The following is a 24,784-nucleotide window of genomic DNA, read 5'->3' as shown; positions in this document are numbered from 1 at the left end:
AAATGTTGCTTCAATTACTTTCAAAAGTTTCAATTTTGTTTCTAAAAAAGAAAAGGTTTTCAATTTTATTTTTCAACAATTTTCGTCAATCCCCCCCCCCAAAACCTTTCAAGTGAGATGAGATAACGAAGTCATTGTTCTTCGTCGATACCCTTACTTGCTTGCCCTCTACTAGTTAGATGAACCATACTACATACTAAGCATGTCGTCCATAGTACATGAATCTTAGCATAGGTGTGGTAGCCAAGCCTATTAATAATCTTCGACAAATATATCACTTGCGAAAATTCAAAAAATCCTAAACAGCAAAGCATTTTTTTTAATAACATAAACAAAACTATTGATAGCAAAAGGAGCACAAAAATATTTTGAAATAAGATCATGAAACTAATTGCAACCAACTATACATCACATTCTAGTTTTTGAGTAATATCATCTTTAAACAGTAATTTTAAATATGGAAGAATGCGAGGGAGTATAGGCAAGTCTGCCAAGTTTACACTCATGAGATCAAAAGCAATGCTAGCTTTTTCCAAGTTGATCTCACTGCTAATTGAAGGAATTTTAGGATACCGTTGACTGAAGTGTGTAAGAATGATGCGATATGCACCAGCAGAGCTCCCCACCTCCATGGCTTCTTTAGAGGTGCTGTGATTTCGGGCTATTGCCTCCTCCACAAGGTCATCTTCAAAAGTCGCCTGCAACAATGAAGTTCAGCTATCAGATAATACTCTATTTAAAAGTTAAATAAAAAAATAAAAAACAGTCCAATCATTTAAATTGTTAGTTGTTACAGAAAAAACACACACCAAGTGCAAAGTCTTCAAAGATTGAACCCAGTACCTCTTTGAATACAACCTTTTTTTTTTTTTTTGCAAGAAAGCACCTTTTAAGAATATATTTCCGTCAAATGGCACACAAGTACACTTTTCGGTCCTTTGTTCCACATTTTCCTTTCCTTTTTAACTTAGCTCACTCATGACACGTTAAAATTACCCGCTCTCTCTCTTTTCCTCAACTCATACAGTTCAAATCTTCTGCCATGAATACATCATTCTCTCAAATCTCAACCCTCATTTTGCCTTTCCCTTCCCTATGCTACCAGCCTACCACCCCTGCCTTTCTCCTCACCAAGACCCATGAAATGGAACTCAAAGATATCCACTTTCTTATAATTCAATCTCTCTTATTCCTGTAATGAACCTTGTGATCTCCATTTTCGTTCCACCCCTAAAAATTTCTCACCTCAAAATCAACCAAGATGAAAAAGGAGCCTAAAATTGACTGTGATATTCACCTAGTTTCACACATTCTTTGAACAAATTTAGGTACACTTTTGACAACATCCAACAGTGGCATTAGTGCACACTTATTCAATATCAAACTGAACAAAATCAAACCAATTAAAAGCCAAACAAAACATAAGCATCAAGCATGCTTGCACAAAGCTGTCTGCCTGATAGCAAGGACTACCAAATTAATTCCCAATCTCGATTAATTATTTCCTATTCTAAATAAGGGTAAGGAAAAATTTTAGACTATAAGGATCCAGGGAAAAGGGGAGCAATCTTATTAAGGAGTTAGAAAAAATTTCCTGACAAATGGACATGCACTCAGCCACTTTTTTCAGTATACTCATTTATAAATCAAGGGAGCATACATACCTCGTGTATAAGAAGAGTCGCTGCTTCAGCTGCCTGTATTACTTCAGTGCATGGCCTAGTGTCACCAGAGTAGACAACCTTCCACCCTGGAATCAAAGCTCCATCATTATTGACTCTTTCCCTTGCTTTCAATATAACACCAAATGACTCAGGACAATGCACAACAGGAAAACTTATCAATCTTTCCAGCCCCATTTCTTTCAAAACTTCACTCAAGCTCTTTTGTAAACCATAATCTACACAATTATCCACATAAATATTTGTTTTCTGTCTCTTAGAGCACCTCTGCAAACATCCATCCTCCTCATTTTCATCGTTCACATGCTCATCTTTCGTGCAATCAGATGAAAAAGTTTGGCAATTTGTCAACACAGGACCACGCTCGAACGTGTCCCATGAGGCTTCAGAGGTGCTTCTGCAGTCAAGGAACTGCATATCTATATCTTCCAGATCTTTGTATTTATTCAGGAATGATTCAAGGTACTTGGGCCCAATGACATGTAATGGTTCATGAGGGGTTCCCTTCAACAAATCACGACGCAGAGCAAGTATCCTCACCAAACCAGCATGATGATCAGCATGGATATGTGAAATCCAAATGCATCTTAGGTTTTTTACAGCATCAGCAGCACCTTCAACGCCATATCTGTAGACAGTAAGGACACAGCAACTCAATAACAGTACTGAAGAAAACCCTATACAGTAATACAATGTACTAGCTTGGAAATATACTACTGTTCTCCCCCCCCCCCCCCCTCCCCACCAAAAAAAAAAAACACTTTCCTCAAAAAAATATAAAACAGATCACCTTCTTTTCAGTTGAGCCAGCGTTCCTTCACCACAATCTAGGAGCAACTTACCTTTGGCGAAAAGATTAACAAAGATAGAGCTAACATTGCGATATTTAGATGGCTGGGATGAGCATGTTCCTAGCAGCACAATTTCTGCATCATCTCTCCTTATATTCTCTAAACAACCAGGAAGAGGACTTTGATCCAATGATAGATCTCCAATCAATCCTTCTCTATCTTTAGTGGGATCCCTTTTGGCCACGACTATGGGCTCACACCAGAACTGGCTGATTTGCCGGGCAGCTTCTACAATTTCTGGACTCTCCAGCAGTAAATCACTAATGACTTGTGAAGAGGGTATCAAATCCGGAACATTTGATTTATCCAAGCCTAGTTGAGCGTGAGGAAGTAAAGTGAACTGTTTGGTAACCAAAAAAAATTAAAGTCAGATTGTGGAATTCCAGAGAGGTTAAAAAAAAAGGACAAATACCCAGAAAAAGCACTCTAGACAAGCCAGAAAAGAGAGGAAAACAAGATTTTAAGCACCTTGTGAAGATTTTCTGCTAATACACTATCACAGATCCATTTTATAGGCTCCTGCAAAGGTGAATGAGAAATTTCTCAGTTTCCATTTTCAACATTCTCTATAAACTACTTTATATTATGGGAAGTTGAGACAACAGATACTAAAGTAAACTTCAAAGAAACCAACCATGCCCATTTCAGCATTTTGATGCTCATGAGACTGCAAGGCAGGAGCTGGGAAAAACTGAGGACACAGGTAACTTAGCTGGTTTGTGATCCTAGCACTAGATTTTAGAATCGGTATATTCATGTTCTTCCTGCAAATACCATGGTCTCAATCAGCATACATCCAATAACTTAAACATAGAAATGAAGAAAGATGTAATACAAGGAAGGGAGGAAGATTGCTCAACTACAAATGAAGGATTGAAGCAACTCACATTGAATATCCAGCCATAACATGTTGTACTGAGCCAAAATTCTTCATCCAGTTCTGATAATTTATAGTTTGTACAACAGAAGCAGGAGTAAGATGGACTACACAATTCACAGTTTCAAGTGTTTCACCTGAAAGATTTGCATAGTATTTACCCAGAGATTGGGTGATAAATAGCTTTCCTGCATGAGATTCAGTTGGGCAGTCAACTATGAGTACAACAGGGCCTTGGATTGAAGGGTCTATCACATCACTGGGGTGAACCTAAAAGCAAGGTAGCATATATAAACAGAATAAACAAAAAGTTCCATAATGAAAATCTGTTTCCTAGAAATTCTCATATAAAAACTCACCATGATATCTAAGCGATCTGACTTGACAGATTTCCCGTTTTTAAGTTCTCTGCGCTTGGGTCCAGGGTTTAGACCAAGGGCTTCAGCTTTCTCATTGTGGAACTTCCCTTTAATTTCGGCCAGCTCACAGATGTAGACAACAGACACATCACTAGGTTTTAGGGAGGAATCTTCAGAAGTACATGGTTGTAAGAGAACTGCTGAAACTTTGACAGCTGCACTTCCACAAACAAAGAAAGGACCTTCAGGCAGGCTTGAAGCAGTAGGAGATTGAGCATCTGAAGACAGATTGACTCCAAACCTCTCTGCACATATGGAAGCATGGGGAATGAAGGACTTGAGTGCATGAACCAATGGTTTGAGATTTGATGGACCCCGTAACTTGACCTAGCAGTCAAAAACCCAGCACAGCATATAGAATAAACTCACATAATAGCTCATTATATAGTTTGCAAGTCAAAGAGACAGCAAAGTTGACATCATGACTCAAGCCAGTACTTACAGAATGTCCTTCTCCAATGCCAGCCAAAGTTAGAAGCAGCCCTGTACAAGAAGTTATTGATCTTTAGAAGAACCATGGAACAAAGGCTACAGTCAAGAGAGCAAAATAAATGTGAAGCTTCTTTCCTCATTTACTCTCATATTAATTCACATTACTTCAACATTTCATTCTATATAGAGCAAGCATAGTTTTCAAACATATAATAAAATAAAAAAACATGAAAAAAGTATGGCACAAAAAGAAAAAAACCTGGAAGTCCACCAACTGTCTCCGAGCAAACACGAGAAAGACATATATAATCTATCTAAAGAGGCATCACAGACACAATATCCTCAGCAATTCAGTATGGAAAAAAAACAAAGAAGAAGCCACAGAATACTCATGAACATTCAAAGACTACAGCAATTGATCCACCTATATATACCTTTGATAGCTTAATCTTATGCTCTGCACAGAATCGTTGTAATCCCTACAATGAGATTAGACATGAGCGTTTATACGTGTTTCGAGAAGTATTAATTGAGCAACAACTTAATCTCATAATCGAAATGGGTGTTCCAAACAAAATCTTCTAGCAATACAAGGCTTTATCTTTACCTCTCCAGCATTAAATATAATCCGGAAATTATCAAAGAAGAGCAGAATTGAAGGCAGTGTGTCATGAGTATCCATACCAGTTCCTAAAATCTGCTCCAAAAAACAGAAACCAAACCGTGTCACCAAAAAAAGAAGAGGACTTTCCAGTACAATTCATTCAACCAGCCACTAAAACATGGAATCTGAAGCAACAAGATGTCTATGATTACCATTAAACTCACTTTCTAAATACTTATGTTTCACAATAAGCTCAAAGTAAACACTTGCATGGCACCTCTATCATTTTCCAAGGTAAACTTGTACCAAGGTTTTTGTTCTTCCTGTACTCGGGAACAACTAAGAATTTATACCTCCTTTAGCAATCATACCCTATATTCACTCTCGTATAACATAGGCCTTTTTTTTTCCTTTCTATCACCTGTCATCTATCTCCATCCTCTTTCTTGAAACAAGGATAATGCTAAGTTTGTTGGGAAATTAAGAAAATTAGGATAATACATAGTATTAAGAAATTGTTTTAGCAATATCTTAAACCTAACAATCAAAAAAATGTTTTCAATTGAACAATATGCCAGCATATAAGCAACTAATTAAATTTTTTTTTTTAACAAATAGTTTTTATCATTAAGTTCACAAATTTATAGTTAAACTATTGAATACAAGAAAATATCAACAAGAACATAATTTTTTTTTTTTTTTTTTTTTTTTTTTTTTTTTTGAGAAAACAAGAACATAAATTTTACACAATATATAGAGAGCGAAAAAATAACCTGCACATAGGCATTGGAGGACTGGGACTCTTCTTGACGATACACTTTCATCTGCTTGTTTCGTTTCATTGCTGATAATTGCGAAAGTATAAAATTAAGAACAAAAAATTCAAATATCAAGTTGAATTCATTACATTACCATAAAAATAAATCATTATCCATATAAAAATTCAATATTGTTAATTGGAGACTATTAAAAATTGCAAAAACCTTAATTGAAAGAATTACAACTAGAATCAAAAGCCCTAAAATTGAATGCGCAACAATTTCTGAAATTTATAGAAATATTAGAATTCAAAATTGAATTTGAATGAGTTAAGCAAGATTATTTACCTTAGCGATTAATTGAATTCAAATTCTGGAAAAAGTTTGAAGGTGAGGAATTTGTTAGCTGAAAGCCTTTTTTGATGTTTTAAAAGTCCAAGTCAAGCTACTACGTTTATATGTTGGGCGCGAATGTTAGCCCCTCGCTTGGTATTTCTTACTACACAGTACACACTAGAGTGTGCCGAGTCCGTGCAGCGGACTATCGGTGGGAGTGTGTTGAGTCTATGCTACATTGCGTAAGTACGTGATAGAAGTTATGAATAAATTATTTTATATTTTCAATGTTGTTTTAGAGCATTGCGGAATATGGGTGGGGAGTATGTCGAGTTAGAGTCTAGCTAATACGCAAGTGTGAAACAAGTTATGAACAAGTTATTTTAGATTGTTGATGTTGTTTTACAGCTGTGCGTAATACGGGTGGGGTGTGTTGAGTTTATGCCAATGCGTAAGTGCGGCAATGCGCAACAGAAGTTATAAACAAGTTATTTTATGTCAACATTGATGTATAGTGCGCTCCATTTATTTGTCTTTTTAAACCAGACCTTAACATTATATCTCGTGCCTTAGCTCGTAAAAGGTTGCGGGCAAGGCTCTTCGGGTCGGGTTCGGGTTTTGAACTAAAATTGTATTTTTTGGCTTGCCAAAACCCGCTTTATTTTCAGGCCGGTTTGGAGGAGGCTATAGCTGATCACCTCTAAACCCAACCCTCGACATTGGTTTTTATTTCATCTATAACTTTTCATATTATTAACCCTACTGAACCGACACCTCTCACATATCACAGGTTAAATCAGTCCAGCTCTGCAAGTCAACGCTTGAGAGTAGAGGGGAGAGGTTAGAAAATCCCCCTACTAAGCAATGTAGTCCGTGGTGTTCGAACTCGTGACCTATACGAGTACATATTAAAAATACAAATGAATTTTAGTCGTCAAAGTTATGTGTTGGCAAATATGTTCGATCAAATTGAGTAATAACACAACGAGATAGTGTGAAATAGAGTGAAACAAAGTGAAGGAGAAACACAGAGAAAGGGCAGCAATAGAAATCAATCATCAATGGAGCTGGAAGTACGAGCAGTGGCGGGAGTAGAGAACTGCCATGTCTCACTCCCACTCTCTCTCCTCCAAACCCTAGAATCCACTCATCCTGATCACCATCTTCCTCACTTTCTCCCTCTTCAGCTTCGTTCTCTCTCCGTTGACCGTCTTTGGCATGTCGCTTGGTGCGGTTCTTCCTCTTCTTCTCCTGTCATCGAGGTTTTTCTCTTTCCTTTTTTTTTTATTTTAATTTCATCAAATTTTCGATTTTATTCGGAATTTTGTTCTAATTTGATGGTATTTTCCCGATTTTTTTCTGGAATTTTTGGTTGATTCTGCTTAGTTTGATGATTTAGGATGATTTTTTTGCCGTTGAATTGGATTCATTTTTTATTTTTACCTCATTAACATTTCGATTATGTTGGAATTCATCTGCGAATTTTCGGTTTGGTTGGCTGATATTGCTTATTATGATGACTTAGGATGATATCGTGCCTTTAAATGCGAGCAAAGAGAAATACTTCTATTTAATTTTGATTTTGATTTTAATCTCTCCAATATCTGGATAATGTTTGAAATATTGTTCCAAGTGGTTAATATTTTTGGGAATTTAGCGGCAAAATTTCGTTTTTTTAGTTGATTCTGCTTAATTTAATGGCTTACTATGACTTTGTGCCTTCTAAATATGAGCAAAGAGACAATACTGGATTCAATTTTGACTTTAATTTCATCAGTATATTAATTATTTGCTGAAAGTTTTAGGAATTCAGCTGCTTTTTTTCAATTAGTTTGGTTGACCGCTTAATTTGGTGAATTACTATGATTAATTACCAACAAAGAAGAAAAGAATGGATTTCACTGGACTTGTCAAAATCTTTGAGCGATTTTTTTTGTTATTGTCTTATTGATAAATCAGGGCAAAAAGATGAAGGTTTTTAACTGAGCTGTTAGGAAACTTAAATTGTTGATTATTGTTTCGGATTTTTGTTGAAATGTATTATGGTTTGCCTTGAAATTTGTAATTTGCATGTATGGAAAATTGTTTAGTAAATTGTACTTAGTTTTAATGTTTATTGTAGATAGCTCAAGAATTTGCTGCTTGTATTGGTTTACCGGATGGAACAATTGTGCAAGTTAAAGCTCTTCCTAATGTGCCCAAGGCTAGCCTTGTCACAATCGAACCCCTTACTGAAGATGACTGGGAAGTTGTTGAGCTCAATGCTCAAAGTGCCGAGGCTGCTATCTTGAATCAGGTCTTTCCACCTCTTGTTTTGTTTACTGGGTTTTTTTTTTATGATAATTAACTGGTTTTGTATTGACTGCATAGTTAGAGTTTTACCGTTTAGTATATTGATTATTGAATGAGCTTTACTGCCTCAGTAGGAGTGAACCTGCTTATAGATTACCAAGCAAAATACAAAAGGAAACACTTGGCCATGAGATTTTTTTCACCATTATTAATATATGAGGGTCACTTCTGTGCTCTCTTTTGCTTGGTTGCTGAACTATCTACCCAATCTATGTGAATTTCACCATATGTATCAAATGCATTTGAATGTCGAATGCATTCAACAAAGCTAACACCTTTACCACTAGCCATTACAAGTTGGAATGTGTTGTGAACTTGTGGAAAAAAATCTGTTCTTTTGCTGTGAAGAAGCTGTAAAACCGTCTTGAAATTGTGCCGTTTGAATTTTTACTGATATTCATCTATTCCTGATGCATAAATGCATAATTTCTGTATCGAGGTCTGAACTACTGCTATTCTAGGGTCATACACTACTCAGAGAAACCAGACCTAGTGTTGATTGAGTATGTGGATTGTGAAGTCAATGAGGATTGCTCTTCTGTCACAAAATTTCATGCCACAGCTTGACAGCTGGCAGTGAATTTTTTTTTTTTTGTTCTTTACTTATTGTATCTAAGCACATCTGATGAACTAAAGCTATTTCTTGTTATTCTGTTATGAACAAACTTCTTCACTCTTAACTATCCATTAATATAGCATGTTATTCATTTTCTTAATTAGGTGCTTATCAAAAAAAATGTCTTGTGGTTTAATAGGTACGCATTATCCAAGGAAACATGACATTTCCTTTGTGGTTGCATGGCCATCGAATTGTTACCTTTACCGTGGTATCATTGTTGCCTGACAGAACCGTGGGTAAGAGATTATGGGTTCTTTGCTTACTTTGGGTCTCTATTGTGCTTCTGCATGTTTCAGATTTATGGAATTGAACTATTTGATGATAAATAATGCTCTATAACGATATTGAACTTAGGATTAGGTTAGTCTTCGGATTTAAGATGTTTGGTGCAAGTGAGGAACTGTTTGTAAACCTAATGATTGTAGTGGAAACTTTCTGCCATGTTAAGTTAATCAATCTAGAATTTTAAAACTGGTTTTTGTTTTTTGTAAAAACTTACAATCAATTTAGAATATTTAAAACCTCATGGACTTTGCTGGATTTCCTATGTTTCTAGCAATTCTGGCTTGATTCTTTTAATGCTTATAACACCTGTTTGTTTATCTGGATGACGAACATATAACTTATAACTAATATCTGTAGTTTTATTAACTTTTTCGGTTGTATGTGGTAAGACAGTACTGTTGTACGCCGCTTCATTGTTGTGTGTATTGCAATAGTCATAGCAATGAATATAAATCCTCTTTTCCATGCAAAGATATTATATTGCATATTACTTTTGGCTTAAATGGTGTAAGACAGTAGGAGTTTTTTTTTTTTTTTTTTTTACTTTCAATTTTCCTTGATATCTCTCTCTCTCTCTCTTTCTCTCTCTGCGTGTGTTTGTTTGTTTATTTATTTATTTTTTTGTGTCAGTGTGTGTTTTATGAGGTATTAACATTTTCATTATCAGTAGGTATGATTTTCTTATTTGATCAGTATTTATGTGTGTGTAGATCTTTGTCTGCCTCCTCAGTTTTCTTTTCTATCCGAACCTTAAGATAAAAGAAATCTGACTCTTCTATTTCGTGATACTAATTGCTTATTGTGAAATATTATTGCAGTACAACTTGTGCCAGGAGCTGAAGTTGCTGTTGCACCAAAGAGGCGTAGAAAATCTGCTGACCAGTGCGAAGACTCCAGTTTGAAATCACTAGATGGATCTAATTCTTTCCAAAAGGCGCTTTTGCGTGTTCAAGATCCAAAAAATAGGTTGATCCATGATAACCATTTAAAAGGAGGGAATGTGGGCATTGAGCTAACATCTATTGTTTTAATTCATCCAGAAACAGCCAAAATGTTTTTGTTTGACTCTCTTCATGTAGTTGTCATATTACCTAGACTACCTTTAAAGATGAAAGTGGAGAATACTGGAAATAATAGTCAGAGGAAGCAGCCATCATCAGAGGAGAGTAAATCTCGTTACGTAATAGTTCGTCTTGTGTTCTCTGAGTCTGTTGCTAAAGGGCACATCATGATTTCTCAATCATTGTGTCGCTATCTGAGAGTAAGCTTTCACTCATGTATGTCACCTCTCTGGTATTGAGTAACTCACTTTATAGTGCTATATTTCACATTTAGGCATATTTATCAAGTCTGTAATTGTTAATACTCAATACACAAAGTGTTTTCTTGCGATTGTTTTGCTATAGTGCTGAGAACTAAGTGAGGGAATTTTCATTGCTGAACTTCTCAAGGATGGGTGTATTTAAGTTGTTTCCTTCCTAAAGCATTTTATTGGTGGGTAGGTGTGAAAGTGATTGCCTTCTTGACCTTTGCAGCATTTTGTGGTTCAGGAAATTAGTTTTGTTTTTAGGATTGTAGTATGAAGGTTTATTGCCAAGCAAACTGTGTTGCAGACATTTACCAAGTAAGTTTAGATATTATTGCAGTATATTTGTTGTAAATATGATGAATAATATCTACTCTGCTCCTAGCTGTATTTTGTATTAACATTTCATGCCCTTATTTTGGATATGCCTATATGTTCAAGGAATTTAAATATCCTTGGTTATCTTGGAATTGGCTTTTCATCGATGTGTTGATATAATTTTGATTAAACATTGTCACAGTTACTTTAACATATACTCCTTATGTTCAAATTTGTTTTATATAATTGCTAGCTATGTGCAGAGACCGGAGAGTATCAAAAAGCCATATTATGGCTTGAATAAAATGCCTTGATAAAATAAGTTAACTGTGTTTTTTCATGGCTGTTGTTTGTGGTATCTGTCCATTGTTTTAAATTTCAATAAAACCAGAGTATGCATTTTTCACTACGGCGTCTGTAGGGAATTTTTATTTTTTATTTTTTTAATCAGCGGCTGCACTTTGTATGGATTGTACTGAGTGTTTTGGAAAAATTGTTGTTATTGCAGGGATCTATATGCAAAGATATGCTAATGATCTGAAAAAAGATGCTCCTTCATTTTCCCTCTCCCCAAGTCAATTTATGCCTTACAAAAACAGCCAAGATCCTCAACAAAATGGTGCAGAGGTGCTTGATGACAGCCTTGTCCAAGAAGATAAGCCTTCACTTCATCAGTCTTCTCGTGACATGGGCGGACTAGATTGCACTTCACAAGAGCTTATCTCTACTCTTTTTGATGGATTAGCTGATACTGCAAAAAAGGAGAGTGGTTTCCCTTTTAATGCTAAAGAGAGATTGAAGGGCCTCCTCTATTCATGGATAGAAGCTCAGTTCCATGGTATTACTTCAATGGCTGGAGTAAAGGCTACTTCATTGGTTTTGGGTCCTACAACTTTTCTTCGCTTCAAATTGACAACTAGCAATTATGTGTCTGGTGATAAATGGCAGTCATCAACTGACAATTTAACGGATGCAAAAATGATGGTGCAATCAGTAAATGAGATCTTGTATGCATTAAACGCCTCTGGTGAATCTTTGCCTGCTCAAAAGTATAGTGCTTATGAGCTCGCAATGGGAGATCAGGTCACTAGGGTAAATGATGTTTTGAGGATACTTTCTGAAAATCTGAGCATGGGCAGTTTTGTGTCTTATGATACTTGCAAAGACCGTGTCTTCAACCAAATCACCACTTCAACTATCTCTTCTTTGAGTTGGATGGGTATTGCAGCTTCAGATGTCATTAATAGTAGGTACTTCTTTATCTGATACACATTTATGTACATCACTTTATATATAGGGTCTTTAAGTCTATGTAAGAAGATCATCAGGGCGTTGTTTGGCTTTATAAAGAGATAGGAGTAGAACTTTTGTAGTCTCCAAAATTACTATCTTCTAGTTTGCTCTGTTTCCTTGTTTTATTAGCCTCCTGGTATTATTGTGAATTTTTTTGCTCAATTCTCAGGATTGTAATCGAAAGTGTTATCCAAGGCAGAAAACTGTTTTAAATTAATTTGCTTTATGCCAGATGAGCTAAGTTGTTCTTTCAGTGTTTACTAATTGTAAATATTCTCTTTCCAGGGTTGACACTGCTGTTATCTCCTGCCTGTGGGACATGGCTTAGTAATCTCAACCTTCCATTACCTGGTCATGTTCTAGTGTATGGTCCTCCTGTAAGTTTGTGCTGTCCAACATGCAACCTCTTGTCTATTTCTGTAAAAGTAAATGATAAGAAGCAATATGAAAGAAAAAAAAAAGTTATTTATTTCCTCTTCAGTTAACACCAATGACATTGTTACTTACACAGAAATTTAGATTGACATTTACACAGAATTCTAGACAGACCCTTGTTGAAAACACTTCCATGTGATCTCTCACATAACAGGAGCTCTTTATTTTCTTTGTTATATGCATTTCTATGTATTGATTGCTGGAGGATTACTCTCATTTCCTTCCTTGGTAATAGAAGCTTGATTTCTCATCTGTGCACATTGGGAGGAGAAAAGGAGCTTAGAAAAATCTCCTTTTTCAGGATAAGGCTCCAGTTTGATTGATCATTGTTACTGAAGGATTTTTTTTTTTTTTTTTTTTTTCATCCCTTGCACTAAGAGCATCTTCTCTTATGTGGTGTTGCACTTCTTTTTTCCATATTATAAGAAATAACTCTTTCTAGTCATCTTTTGGATTTAGATCTACTGGATACAGCTCTTTACAATTGTAAGGGCTAGACTTGAAAAGCCTATTTGCAATTTGTACGGATAAAGCTGTGTACATTTGAACCCTTATTCACCCCTATTAGGCTGAGCCTCATTTATGGCATTGGGGCTAGATAGAAAGCATGGTAATGTAAGAATAGAGCACTAGAGGAAAATATGGGAATTAAAGAGCTGTATTTGGTTGATTATTTAATAAACAGATCCATAAAGCTTATGATTTTATAAGGGAGATTGTTGGTCATGATTTTCTTGCATCTGATGATATTTAGTTTTTCAGCTTGTGCTTGACTGAGCTTGTTATCTGATTTCCAGGGCTCTGGAAAAACAGTTTTAGCTTCAGCTGCTGCCAAATCCCTGGAAGAAAACAAAGACATCTTGGTCCATACGTATGCATTTTCATTAGAACTCTGATGTAACTCTTCTGGATTTAGTATTGTAGTCTCTGAATATCCCCCCCCCCCCCCCCCCTTTCTTTCCAAACAAGGAATAACTTGTTCTCCTTTTTTTTTTTCTTCTAAATTTTCTTAAGAGATTCCTCCTTTTCTTAACTTATATTTTTGCTAATTGAGGTTCATGTTTCAGTGTTTTCATACCCTGCTCAGCATTGGCTGTAGAAAAAGTCACATCGATCCGCCAAATGCTGTGTGACTATCTGTCAGATGCCCTGGATAATGCACCGTCTGTCATCATATTTGATGATCTTGATAGCATTATTACATCCTCGAGTGATGCTGAAGGATCTCAACCCTCTGCCTCTGTGGTTGTGCTTACGGAATTCATCACTGGGATCATGGATGAATATGGGGTAAGTATATCTGCTGGTTATCTAACTTTTCGATATGTAATGATTGATTATTCTACGGTAGCTTGTGAGGACGTAGTAAGTACTTGAACTGTTAAATGAGCATTTAGGTTATAGAGGGTGATTTGCTTGATTATTCAATAATAAAAGCAACTCATATTCAAGACATGTACCAAAGTTCATGCTGAAGAGAATTAAATTCCACACTAGAGAGCAATCAAACAAGCTGGTATATACAGAGTAGTTGGTATGCATGCTTAAAGTAAGTCCCATAAGTGCTTAATTTTAAATAGATTTTTCTCCTAACTGAAGATGCCTTTGATAAATTCATTTTTCACTAATGCGTCCCTCCAGCAACGGGGATTGGCCCTATGCACCGGGGACGAAGAGAATGTGTTTATTTTCTTGTTGACAATGAAGCCTAGCTTTTGGGCTAACTTCTTTTGTTTTCTATTTTATTTCTTTTTGAATAGGAGAAGAGGAAGCAGTCATGTAGCCTTGGTCCTTTAGCATTTATAGCTTGTGTTCGTGAGCTGGATAACATACCTCAGTCATTGAGGTCCTCAGGTTAATTCCATTTTCTGTTGAATATGTTGTTCCTTATTTTATTTTCATATCCAATTTGGTTCCTCGATCCTTATGTTTGGATATTTGAAATTATCAGGAAGGTTCGATTTTCACATACAACTTCCTGCTCCTTCTACCTCGGAACGTCTGGCTATCTTGAGGCATGAAATTCAGAAACGTTCCTTACAATGTTCAGAGGATGTTTTACTAGATGTAGCCTCAAAATGTGATGGATATGATGCATATGATCTGGTAATACACATTTTGTATAAACACCTTTATTATGCGTGATTAAAAATGTAAATTGCAGAACATTATGCTTATCAAGCTTGTCCAGTGATCCACGATCAAAATTAGTTCTTGTCCATATGCCACAGGCCCACAGATGAGAAGATTGATGATAGATATCTAGTTTGTTTAAGAGTAAAATTGGTAACTCAAATAGTTAGAGCTAATGATTGGCAAGAAAGCAGAAAGCTATGGGTTACTGTGATGTGGTAGCACATCTGACTTGATGTGCTTCATTTGCTTTCCCAGGGCACTTGGTTTATCCTCTTCTTTAAAGTATGTGCTTATTAGTTGGCTATGATATTGGCACTGATCCATTTAAGGATTCTTTCTTTCCATGCCATACAATTTGTGCTTATCAGAATTCATCTTTCATCAGAGTGCTTCTATCTTCGGAATTGTTTTAATCAGACGCTTGCTTCTTAAATGTACCAACTAAAGGCTGTTAAGTTCCAAGCCTACCCCTCCCCTCCTACCTAGAATGAAAAGGAAAAAGAGAATTTGCCTTATTGTGTATATCACTTATTGGACAATTCTGTATCCAGACTTGGAGCCACAAACTTTAGCTGTCAAATTTTAAATTTTGATTTGTCATTTACTATTCCTTTTTCTTGTGGGTTTCAGGCTACCAGCCTTCCATTATATTTTCGCTTCTTAAGAACTAGTTGCTTCATTGCAGGGTATATTAGTTGATAGGAGTGTTCATGCTGCTATTGGTCGCTTTTTGCCTTCTCAAGAGGCAGTGGATAGGGTAAACCCGAGCTTAATTGCTGATGACTTTGCACAAGCTAGGCAAGATTTTCTTCCAGTTTCCATGCGTGATATCACCAAGTCACCATCTGAAGGTGGTCGTGTTGGTTGGGAAGATATTGGTGGTCTCAGCGATGTTCGTGATGCCGTCAAAGAGGTAAATGTTTTCGCCCTAATCCTTCTAGCTTTTGGCTAATTATGAGATATAAGTTCATGTTGAGTCGTTGGTGTCTTCACATTTGATAAAATGAGGTTCAATCACCTAAAGTTTGAATTTTTGGACAGATTCTGCTAAAAAGATTCCATTTTTCAAAAAACTTGGTTGTGCTTGTTACTTTTCTCACAATTTCTTTATAATATAGACATGAGCTGCTATTTCACTAACTATGTTTCAGAAGGTACTTTCTAGCAAAATTTTCTTTTATTATTGATGTAGATAGGCCATTGTGATGCCCCTTATGTATAGAAATTTGTCATTATTAAGGAAGTTTTGCTTTGAACTGCCCTTGTGCTTTAATAGTTATTGATTGTGATAAGGCATTTGCAACCTTTTGGGCTATCTTTGTTTTATCTGAGCAGCTATAGAAAGCATTATAACCTGACATTATGCAATTATTTATCTGCTACTAACAATATTGAAGCATCTTTGTTTAAATGCTTCCAGTGAATCTCATCTCTTTATTTCCATGCTTGTTAACAGATGATTGAACTACCTTCAAAATTTCCAAATATATTTGGTAAATCTCCTTTAAGGATGCGCTCAAACGTTCTGTTATATGGCCCTCCTGGCTGTGGAAAGACCCATTTTGTTGGGGCTGCTGCTGCTGCATCTTCTCTCAGATTTATATCGATAAAAGGGCCTGAGCTGCTTAACAAATACATTGGTGCATCTGAACAAGCTGTAAGAACAACAAATACTTTTATTTTCCTTTTCTTTCCTCGCCAGCTGTTGATCAGCTTTGCTGAATATGGTGAATATTATACAAAGCAACTTTTAATAATTTTTGGTTACTTTTCTTGTGGAAGTCATCTTTGATTTTTCTATTTGATTTATTTATTAACTTGATTCTGTCTGTATTTGCATCCTTTGGAAATATTAATGTGTACAGCTACTGCCACTGAAATTAACTTTATTATATCTGATGATTAATCTTATTGGACTGGATGGATAAACTTTTATTTGGATTGAAAGAGCAATACACTTGCGCTACCTGTCATACAGTAGCATACTTTACCTACCATCATTCTTACAATTGTTAGCAGGGTAGAGAAAGATTTCATTTATACTTTTTTCTATCACTATGTTCTTCCAAATGGAATTGCTAGGGAATATGCTGCTTTTACTTTATTTTAATTTTTCGTTTTTTCTGTACTCTGTCTGTGTGTTCCTTCTTACTTTTTTTAATGGTTTCACTTTCTTTCAGGTTCGAGATGTGTTTTCTAAAGCTGCTGCTGCTGCTCCATGCCTTCTATTCTTTGATGAATTTGACTCCATTGCCCCTAAGAGAGGACATGATAACACTGGAGTCACTGATCGTGTTGTTAATCAGGTATGTTTTCATGCTATTGAGATATGTTGGTCTGTTTCTGTAATGTGAAAGTTCAATTTGCTTTGCTTTTTCTGATATCAGCAAACTCTTTCTCATTGTATTGCAGTTTTTAACTGAATTGGATGGTGTAGAAGTCTTAAGTGGTGTATTTGTTTTTGCCGCAACAAGGTTTGTAGTGTATTCACTCCATGATATCTACAGATATACCGTACTTTGTAATGGAATTTGCTTGAAAATCTGTACTCTGTAATGTGTGGTCTATGTTTATACACTAGCTTCGTCTATCACATCTGCAGTTAATTTAGATCCACAGCGACAACTAGTGCGGATTGGAATTCCTTCTTGCATTGGTTACCTGGATTTATGTTACAATGGCTTGATGTTTGATGAGAAGAGAGGCTATTTCTAAGCTTATGTAAACTACTAGGGGGGCATGTTAAAATGTGAAAAGATCAATTTTATCTATTTTAGGGAGGAGAGTGAGGAGCTTTTAGGGGTTAACAGTCATTGGGAAGGTGAACCCCTGTGTAAAATTAAGTCGCTATAAGCTGTCATGAACCAACCTTAGGAAGGGTATTAAAAAGGCAGAAAGTTAAAAGCGAGAAAAAAAGAGAATCAAGGAGAGTAAAGAGAAAGATATTCACATTATCGAGTTGTTATCTTAGTTTTGTTTAGCCTTGGGAGTGAAAAAGCCACTTAAAAGCTTATAATTATTGATCAATTCTTCTGTTTCCCAGATTTTTAATCACCATTATCATCTTCTTCTGTTAATTTGGCCATGATTATGTATAGTCATGTTAGTTCATAACATACACTTTTTTCTTTTTATTTTTTGTTCGTGTGTAAAATTTGACGTGACTGTATTTTTTGTCAAGCAGTAGGCCTGATTTACTTGATGCTGCTTTGTTACGACCTGGTCGACTGGATCGCCTACTTTTCTGTGATTTTCCTTCTTTGCGTGAAAGATCAGATATTCTTAGAGTTCTCTCTAGGAAGGTAAGTGTTTTTAATCATGGTTTCGAATTTTTCAGATCTGAAATTAATTCTACTCGATATTTAAACTGTTCTGTGGATTATAAGGCAATAGGTAGGTGGTTAAAATTATCATAATTCATAAGCAACAGAGAGATTTCCTGATGCAACCTGTATTTATGTCCTGTAAAGCTACCCACTTTTCCCGTCCTTTCCAATTGTAATTGCCAACTATTCAAAAACTCATTTTATTGGACGGAAAAGTTACTAGCATCAAGTTATTTGTTATTTTAAGATTTTAAAAATAAAAAATCAGTTCAAAAGTATTAGAGTAGAAAAGGAATGAGGAAAAAAAATCATGGACATCTGGAGAAGTTATATAGAATATAAAGAGGATTTGTGGCATTATTAATTCCTTTCCTATAGTTTTTCAATACAAGTACAATGTTGTATATATGATTGACCCTAAATACGAGTTTTGTAAGGATGGTGTGAAATTGGTGGGAACATGCAATGTTCAAAGTGTTGTCCAAGTGACTCACAACTGTGCTTGGATATATATTTCACTAAGATAGGGAAAGGAAAGCAATTTTAATTTTGGAAAGATCTATGGATCGGAGAGCAGCCTTTAAGGTGCCTGTTTTCCACTAATTTACTGCTAATCTATGCTGCGTAATGCCGTAATGCTCCAGTTTCAAATTTCTTCTGTGGGAATGGTTGGGATTAGCCGTTTAAGAGAGCACTCCATGATCAAGAGTTGGAGGAACTCATTTCTATGTGTGACCACTAGCCTAACCAATTAATGGGCGTTGATGATACTAGTGTGTTTGGGAGACTTGCTTGGCATTGTTTCTTGTAAGTCCTTCCTCACATGTTTGAAATGTCCCCCTAAATATCCTGCATTCCACTATCCCTCTTAAGTTGAGAGCTTTTGCATGGATAAATGTATAAAAAGGCTCTAACTGCACCAATGGATTTTCTTGTGCCTCAATGAAGTTAGGCGCTTATAAGAAAAAGTGAATAGAAGATCTGGAAACATAAAAGTTGTGATCCTCATGCTGCTCTGTTCTATGCGCCTTGCTGAAATCATATGCCCTGTGCCTCAGCACCTAGGTGTGCCCTTTTTAATCACTGGTATGGACTGTAGCTTTGGGAAGGATCAACATGAATAATGATATACTTCAAACCATATACCAAAGTTGGCATCTCACTAAATTTATGCTTTCTGTGTCGAGCTAATAGTGAGTGCTGCTCACATGTTTTCCTTCTCGGTGAACTGGCTAGCTATCTTTGAAAAACTATTTGGTGTGCTTGTTGAACATTCAGGAGTGACTACATATTCAATTTGTGGGTTTTGGAGTGAAAGAGAAAAAGTTGTTTTGGCGTAATGCAGCAATGGCAATCTTGTGGTGTGTTTGGTTAGAACGAAATGGTTGAATTTTTAATGATGTTAGTCATATTACTATCCGATGTGGTTAACTGAAATGGTCAAATTTTAAAGGATGTTACTATCCGGTGTATTTTGCTTTGGGATAAAGTGATGTTGCTAGCTTCATGGGCTAAGGAAGCAGGGGCTTTACCATATTGTTCTCTAGGGGAGATACAGAGGAATTGGGCTAATCTGTCGGCTTAACATAACACTTTTAGGCTTTTAGCTTATCTGTCCAATTTAGATATTTCAGGGAGGGGTAAAAGCATGGGGTTGACATTAGAAAATAACCACAATACCAAAGTTACATCAAGAATTTTCCTCATCAAAGTTTACTGCAAGTTCTTCCTCTACCACAATCTAAATGTGATGTTACAACCAGGCTCCCTAGTCTTAGCCTAATCAATTCTAATGTTTGTTGACATAGATTGCTACTTGAGATTCTAAATCTTTGATTGTGGGGAGTGTGACTTCTGTAGGGGTGTGTGTGTTTGGGGGGGGGGGGTGTCAGAGAAACATTCCCGACTTCTGAGTGCTTTGCTGACAGTCATAAAGTTGGTAACTTTGCTGTACTGTGACACCAACCACTATCACCAACCAATATGGATGAGGTCCGTGCTTGGGAGGACATATATACAACACCTTACCCCTATAAGTTGATATAAGAAAAAATAGACTTTTCTGGGAGGATTTACCTTAAAGCTTTAATTTTTTTCCCCCCTGTTGACAAGTGATTCTATTGCTAAAAGAAATTGTACAATACATGCCTAGGCGGTTAGCATTAGCATAAATAAGGATATGTTTCCATATCCGTTATGTATAATATCTGACTTTGCTACATCTGCAGTATTAATTTGTAACCCGTTATCCAATTGTCCATTACTTAATTCTGAACCTATACCTTTAATGATTGTGTACTTTTCTTTGCCATTTCTAATCATGTAACTTACTGCTAAGGGGAATGAATATCATGCATGACCTGAAGCCATTTTATAATCCCTGTAAAAACTTAAGATTAGTGCACTTAAAACCCTGAGAAGCAACTAACCCCAGGGAACATAAACTATCTAAGTTGGCTGTTTTAAGCCTCCTAAGAGTAACTAGAGTATTTACAGTCTATTTATTGAATAAACAAACATTTTGGGATTTGAAATCTTGAGAAGCAACTAACCCCAGGGCGCTTAATCTCCTCTATGCCTAAACAATCTATTGAAATGAAGGACACTAAGCTTATCATTGCTAGCTGCTATTTTTTTGCATCATTTCTGTACCTATGCTTTTTTTTAATCCCCTTTTAGTTCACCCCTAACCTGTGTCTGCATCAGTTAAATATTGCAATCAGATTTCCTCTGGTTGAAATTTGATCACATCCAGCATTACGGCATGACCTAATTGAATGATTACCGATCCTAGTGATCCAGCTTCTTTTTCTATTAGATTTTGCCTTGGGTGGTAAAAATTCATTTTCAAATAAAGTGAAAGTATGTAAAATGAAAATGTAGTCCAGAACCTCACAATTTAGAAGCAATGACTTGTCTGAAGTAGTCTTGTTAGTTGTTATATTGGTGTTTTAATAGTTTCTTGAGAGAACAACAATGTTGCAAGCATTAAAGAAACCAAGGATATTTTCTTTCTAGTATATTGCTTTGATGTGGGCGTGTGATTAATGTGGGGTGTGTTATAGAAACTATCCTTTTAAGAACTTCTGGGTTAACAGCATGAACTCAATGGGAAGTGGCGGTGGTAAACTGGTATGTTGTCATAGTCGCCATTGATTTCCAGAAGCATAATTCTTAATAATCTTGAGATGCATGGTGTTGTGGATCGACCCTTCTGAGAGCTGTTTCCTTCTGTCCTTCCTTTGCATTAATAATTTGGTGAATAAATCAAATGAAGAGAAGGAACCCAAGGGAGCAAGAGGAGAAGACAATGTTTCCATATGTTCAGTTTCCCAACCGTGTCAAATACAGCTATTTTGAATGGGATATGCTCACCTTTATCATTCAGATTAGTTGGTATGCATTTGGGATGTCTGACTTAAGAACTCTGCGCTTGAGCATACAACATCCCTCCTACATTAGCATATTCCTTCTTTTTGGTTGGTTAAGAATTAGATGGTTTCCACCTGTTATTATATAAGGAGACAACTGGGCAATGGGTGATTGAGCACCTGGAAAGGAGCAACTAACTAAGAGCATGCTTATTCCTACTATGTCTAAATTGCAGTTAGGGAATACAATTGTGATTTGTGAATATTGCAATGTGTAACATATACAAAGTACTACTTAGCTTAAGGTCTCTTTCAGTTCATTTTGAGAGTTATCATGACCCAATCATGTGCAAGTTTTACTTTGCCAATTATGTCTACATTCCTTCCTTCCCCCACCCCCCAAAAAAAAAAAAAAAAAAAAAAATGAAAATGACATGGCTGCTTTCCTTGGCCTCTGTTAGCTTTTTAGTAAAAGTTTGTTTCCTACCGAGTTTGTCAATGTGGATTTTCCTAACATTAACCCTGCAGAATCACTGCTGGGTGGTAGTGGTACATTTTTCCTCAGAAATGCATCTTTTCTTTGTGAAATTTCTATGCAATTGGTGTTACAAGTAATTATTCTTAGGATACTTTGGTAGCTATATGGTGTGGTTTTCAGCATCACCTTTGAGCTGAAGAAGATGATATCACAAATCACACCTTATTGATAAGAGTTTGTTAACTTGTGGGGATACAGCTCTTATTAATGTGAAAATATGTACTATAGTATTTTCAAAATTATTTACCTGACATTTTCTTTGCTCAGCTACCTTTGGCAGATAATGTTGATTTGAGCGCAATAGCATATATGACTGAAGGATTTAGCGGTGCGGATCTTCAAGCCCTTCTGTCAGATGCCCAATTAGCTGCGGTTCAGGAGCTTCTTGACAGTGGATATGATGGCAAGTCAGGAGAAGCACCTATAATTACGGATGAGCTGCTAAAGTCTATTGCTTCCAAGGCTAAACCATCAGTGTCAGAGTCTGAGAAAGAGAGACTTTATGCCATTTATAACCAATTCTTGGACGCTAAAAGATCTGTTGGTGCACAGGTTTGTTTTAAAATATGCTTCATATTTCAAACCATTGATTACTGAGAATAATATGCACTGAATACATCAGGGCAATTTCCTCCTCACAAAGATGTGAAGTGGCCTGTGTGATGCCCAAAGATAAAATATGTGGATTCATTCACTTCTAAAAAATTGAATTTCCTTCATATTAAACTAGGGAAGAGCTGAAAGTCAAAAGCCACAATACTAAGAGTTGAGGCTCAATGGCTCATCACTCAAGACTTCTTAGGCCAAAGCCTTGTACACCTATGTAATCATTCTAGGCAAAATTTAACTGCTTTGAAAATCTGAAGATCCATATTTAGGGTAGATTATGCCTTAAAGGGAATTTGTTTCTACTCCCTCCTTTTAATCAGTGCTTCATTTTCTATTTTCAGCCGTTTTTTTTAATCAAGTGCTCCATTCCTATTTTTGGAAAGTTGTAACAATAGTTTAATACTTTCCTCTCCACTAATAGTCCCCCATTTCCTTTTTAAATCTTTCGTTCCCTCTCTCTCTCCTCCCCACAATAACTAACTAATGTTTTTTCTGATTTTTTTTTATCCTTCAACATACCATACTTGAATAATAACTTAATACATATAATTCTTTTGCTTTGATGTTGGAGACACAACCACTTGAGCTTCAATTTCTATGACTTTATCGTGTTGAGTGAATTGAAAACTTACATAATTTATAAATTGTCTGCAGTCTAGGGATGCAAAAGGCAAAAGAGCGACATTGGCATGATGAAATACTGACTTCAGTTGACTCAAAAAAACCATTGGATCAAGCAACAGCATACCATACGTAATATGGTGAGCTGCAAGTAATCTTCGAATGATTAGTTGCCAGCATTTTTTTTTAAGCTTCAAGGCTCGGGTTTTTTTATGGGAGGTTTTTTTTTTTTTTTTGGAGGGGGGGGGGGGGGGGGGGGGGGGTGGGGATTGGTGTAAAGCTATAATTGTAGATTCACTTGTATATTTTGTGTTATCCTAGGCTGTTACATATTTCATTTTCATGTGGTTGCAACATACATTGTAGCTTCAGTATAAGATGCAAGCTTCAAATGGACTATAGAGAAAATACACATGTGCTGTCGATCACAAGTTACTGACCTTACTGCTACCAAATTTGAATTCCGAGATGGAGAATAGTGTACTAATACGGCTTGATGAATCTATAGTAGGCTGTCTGCCTATTTATACCATATGTTTTCTCACCTGTGTTTTTTTCCCTGTTGAATAAACATAAGTTCTCTGTATTCAGAGAATCCAAACAGATTAACCGAATTCTGACAAACTAATACTAGACCCTGATTTCTGCTCTACTTGTTACATTGCCAAATTTATGCCTCCGTGTATCTGAAGTGGAAATTCAGTCTGTGGCTAGAAAATTTCAGTATTCTAAATTGGCAAGCAGTAAAGTGTTTTAATTTTGCTATTGGCTGGATGCGGTGCGAAGACTGCGAACAAAAGCCTTTGATCATTGATCGTAACTTTCGGACAAATTTATGCTAGAATGACAGATTATGAAAGTAAGTTGCCACTTTAAACCAGCATATCAAGCAAGATAGGTTGTTACCTATACTATACATCTCATGAATATAACGCAACTTGAACATACATCTGTCATCATGTCATAGTGGCTAATTGCTTCTCTAAAGTAATTGGTAATTTTATTTAACTATTTAGATTATTGAGAAAAGACCATGTTGAAAATTAAATTAAGTTTTGAATTAGTAACAGCATCATTGTGCTAGAAAAGTTACCACACTTGCGGGCTTGCGGCTGCTAAGAATTATAGCGATGTTTTTTTTTTAATTATTTTTTTTTTAATCTTATTCAAGGATTAATTAAGTTTTGAAGCTGTAGCCTTCAAAAATGTTTTGAAGTTGTAGCAACATTAAATTGCTGGCATTATCTATTGAAAATCAGCCCTAAATCGCTTTGATTCGTCCTCTTTCAAATCCTCAATCATATTTCCTAAAAACACCTAAATATTGCTAAACAAGGTTAGTGTTGCGCCTTTGGTGCTAAAAAATTCTAAGGGAGGGTCAAGGCACAATAGTGTGGGACATCGTTGTTGAACTTGCCCAAGTCCTTGTGCTACTTCCCAACCAAGGCATGCCTATGTCCTAACATGGAGTATGGGCATATAAGGACAGCATTTCATCCTTTAAAAACTTCTGAATTTTGACAATTGAGGATAGCGTATTGGTTTGCCTTATGGCCAAAGCAAGGCAAGACAAGGCAGTGCAAAGGCAAGCTAAGACAAACGAAGGCATTTCAAAA

At 36.1% G+C, this 24,784-nt stretch overlaps 2 protein-coding genes across 2 annotated transcripts; one reads left to right on the top strand and one right to left on the bottom strand.

The window, feature by feature from the left end:
* Window positions 1-353: 353 nt before the first annotated feature.
* Window positions 354-6,054, bottom strand: LOC145555575 (tRNAse Z TRZ4, mitochondrial-like). Its single transcript, XM_081617311.1, has 13 exons — window positions 5,972-6,054; window positions 5,639-5,709; window positions 4,869-4,958; window positions 4,696-4,740; window positions 4,521-4,575; window positions 4,272-4,312; window positions 3,770-4,156; window positions 3,421-3,680; window positions 3,168-3,297; window positions 3,002-3,052; window positions 2,473-2,873; window positions 1,665-2,310; window positions 354-698 (listed from the first exon to the last, which is right to left on the bottom strand). Exons 2-13 carry the CDS (start codon window positions 5,705-5,707, stop codon window positions 402-404), a joined length of 2,472 nt encoding a protein of 823 aa, XP_081473437.1. The 5' UTR covers window positions 5,708-5,709; window positions 5,972-6,054; the 3' UTR covers window positions 354-401.
* Window positions 6,055-6,962: 908 nt separating this feature from the next.
* LOC145641516 (peroxisomal ATPase PEX1-like) lies at window positions 6,963-23,400 on the top strand. Its single transcript, XM_081692340.1, has 17 exons — window positions 6,963-7,221; window positions 8,082-8,255; window positions 9,067-9,166; window positions 10,034-10,492; window positions 11,348-12,085; window positions 12,418-12,509; window positions 13,365-13,438; window positions 13,635-13,857; window positions 14,328-14,421; window positions 14,519-14,673; window positions 15,389-15,616; window positions 16,160-16,360; window positions 16,884-17,009; window positions 17,116-17,177; window positions 17,888-18,005; window positions 22,206-22,490; window positions 23,202-23,400. Exons 1-17 carry the CDS (start codon window positions 7,021-7,023, stop codon window positions 23,238-23,240), a joined length of 3,369 nt encoding a protein of 1,122 aa, XP_081548466.1. The 5' UTR covers window positions 6,963-7,020; the 3' UTR covers window positions 23,241-23,400.
* Window positions 23,401-24,784: the final 1,384 nt, after the last annotated feature.

Source organism: Chenopodium album, chromosome 8 (assembly GCF_948465745.1).
Source record: "Chenopodium album chromosome 8, dcCheAlbu1.1, whole genome shotgun sequence".
NCBI lineage: Eukaryota > Viridiplantae > Streptophyta > Magnoliopsida > Caryophyllales > Amaranthaceae > Chenopodium > Chenopodium album.
Note: the sequence above shows the minus strand (reverse complement) of the source record. Positions and strands in the feature narration are given on the sequence as shown.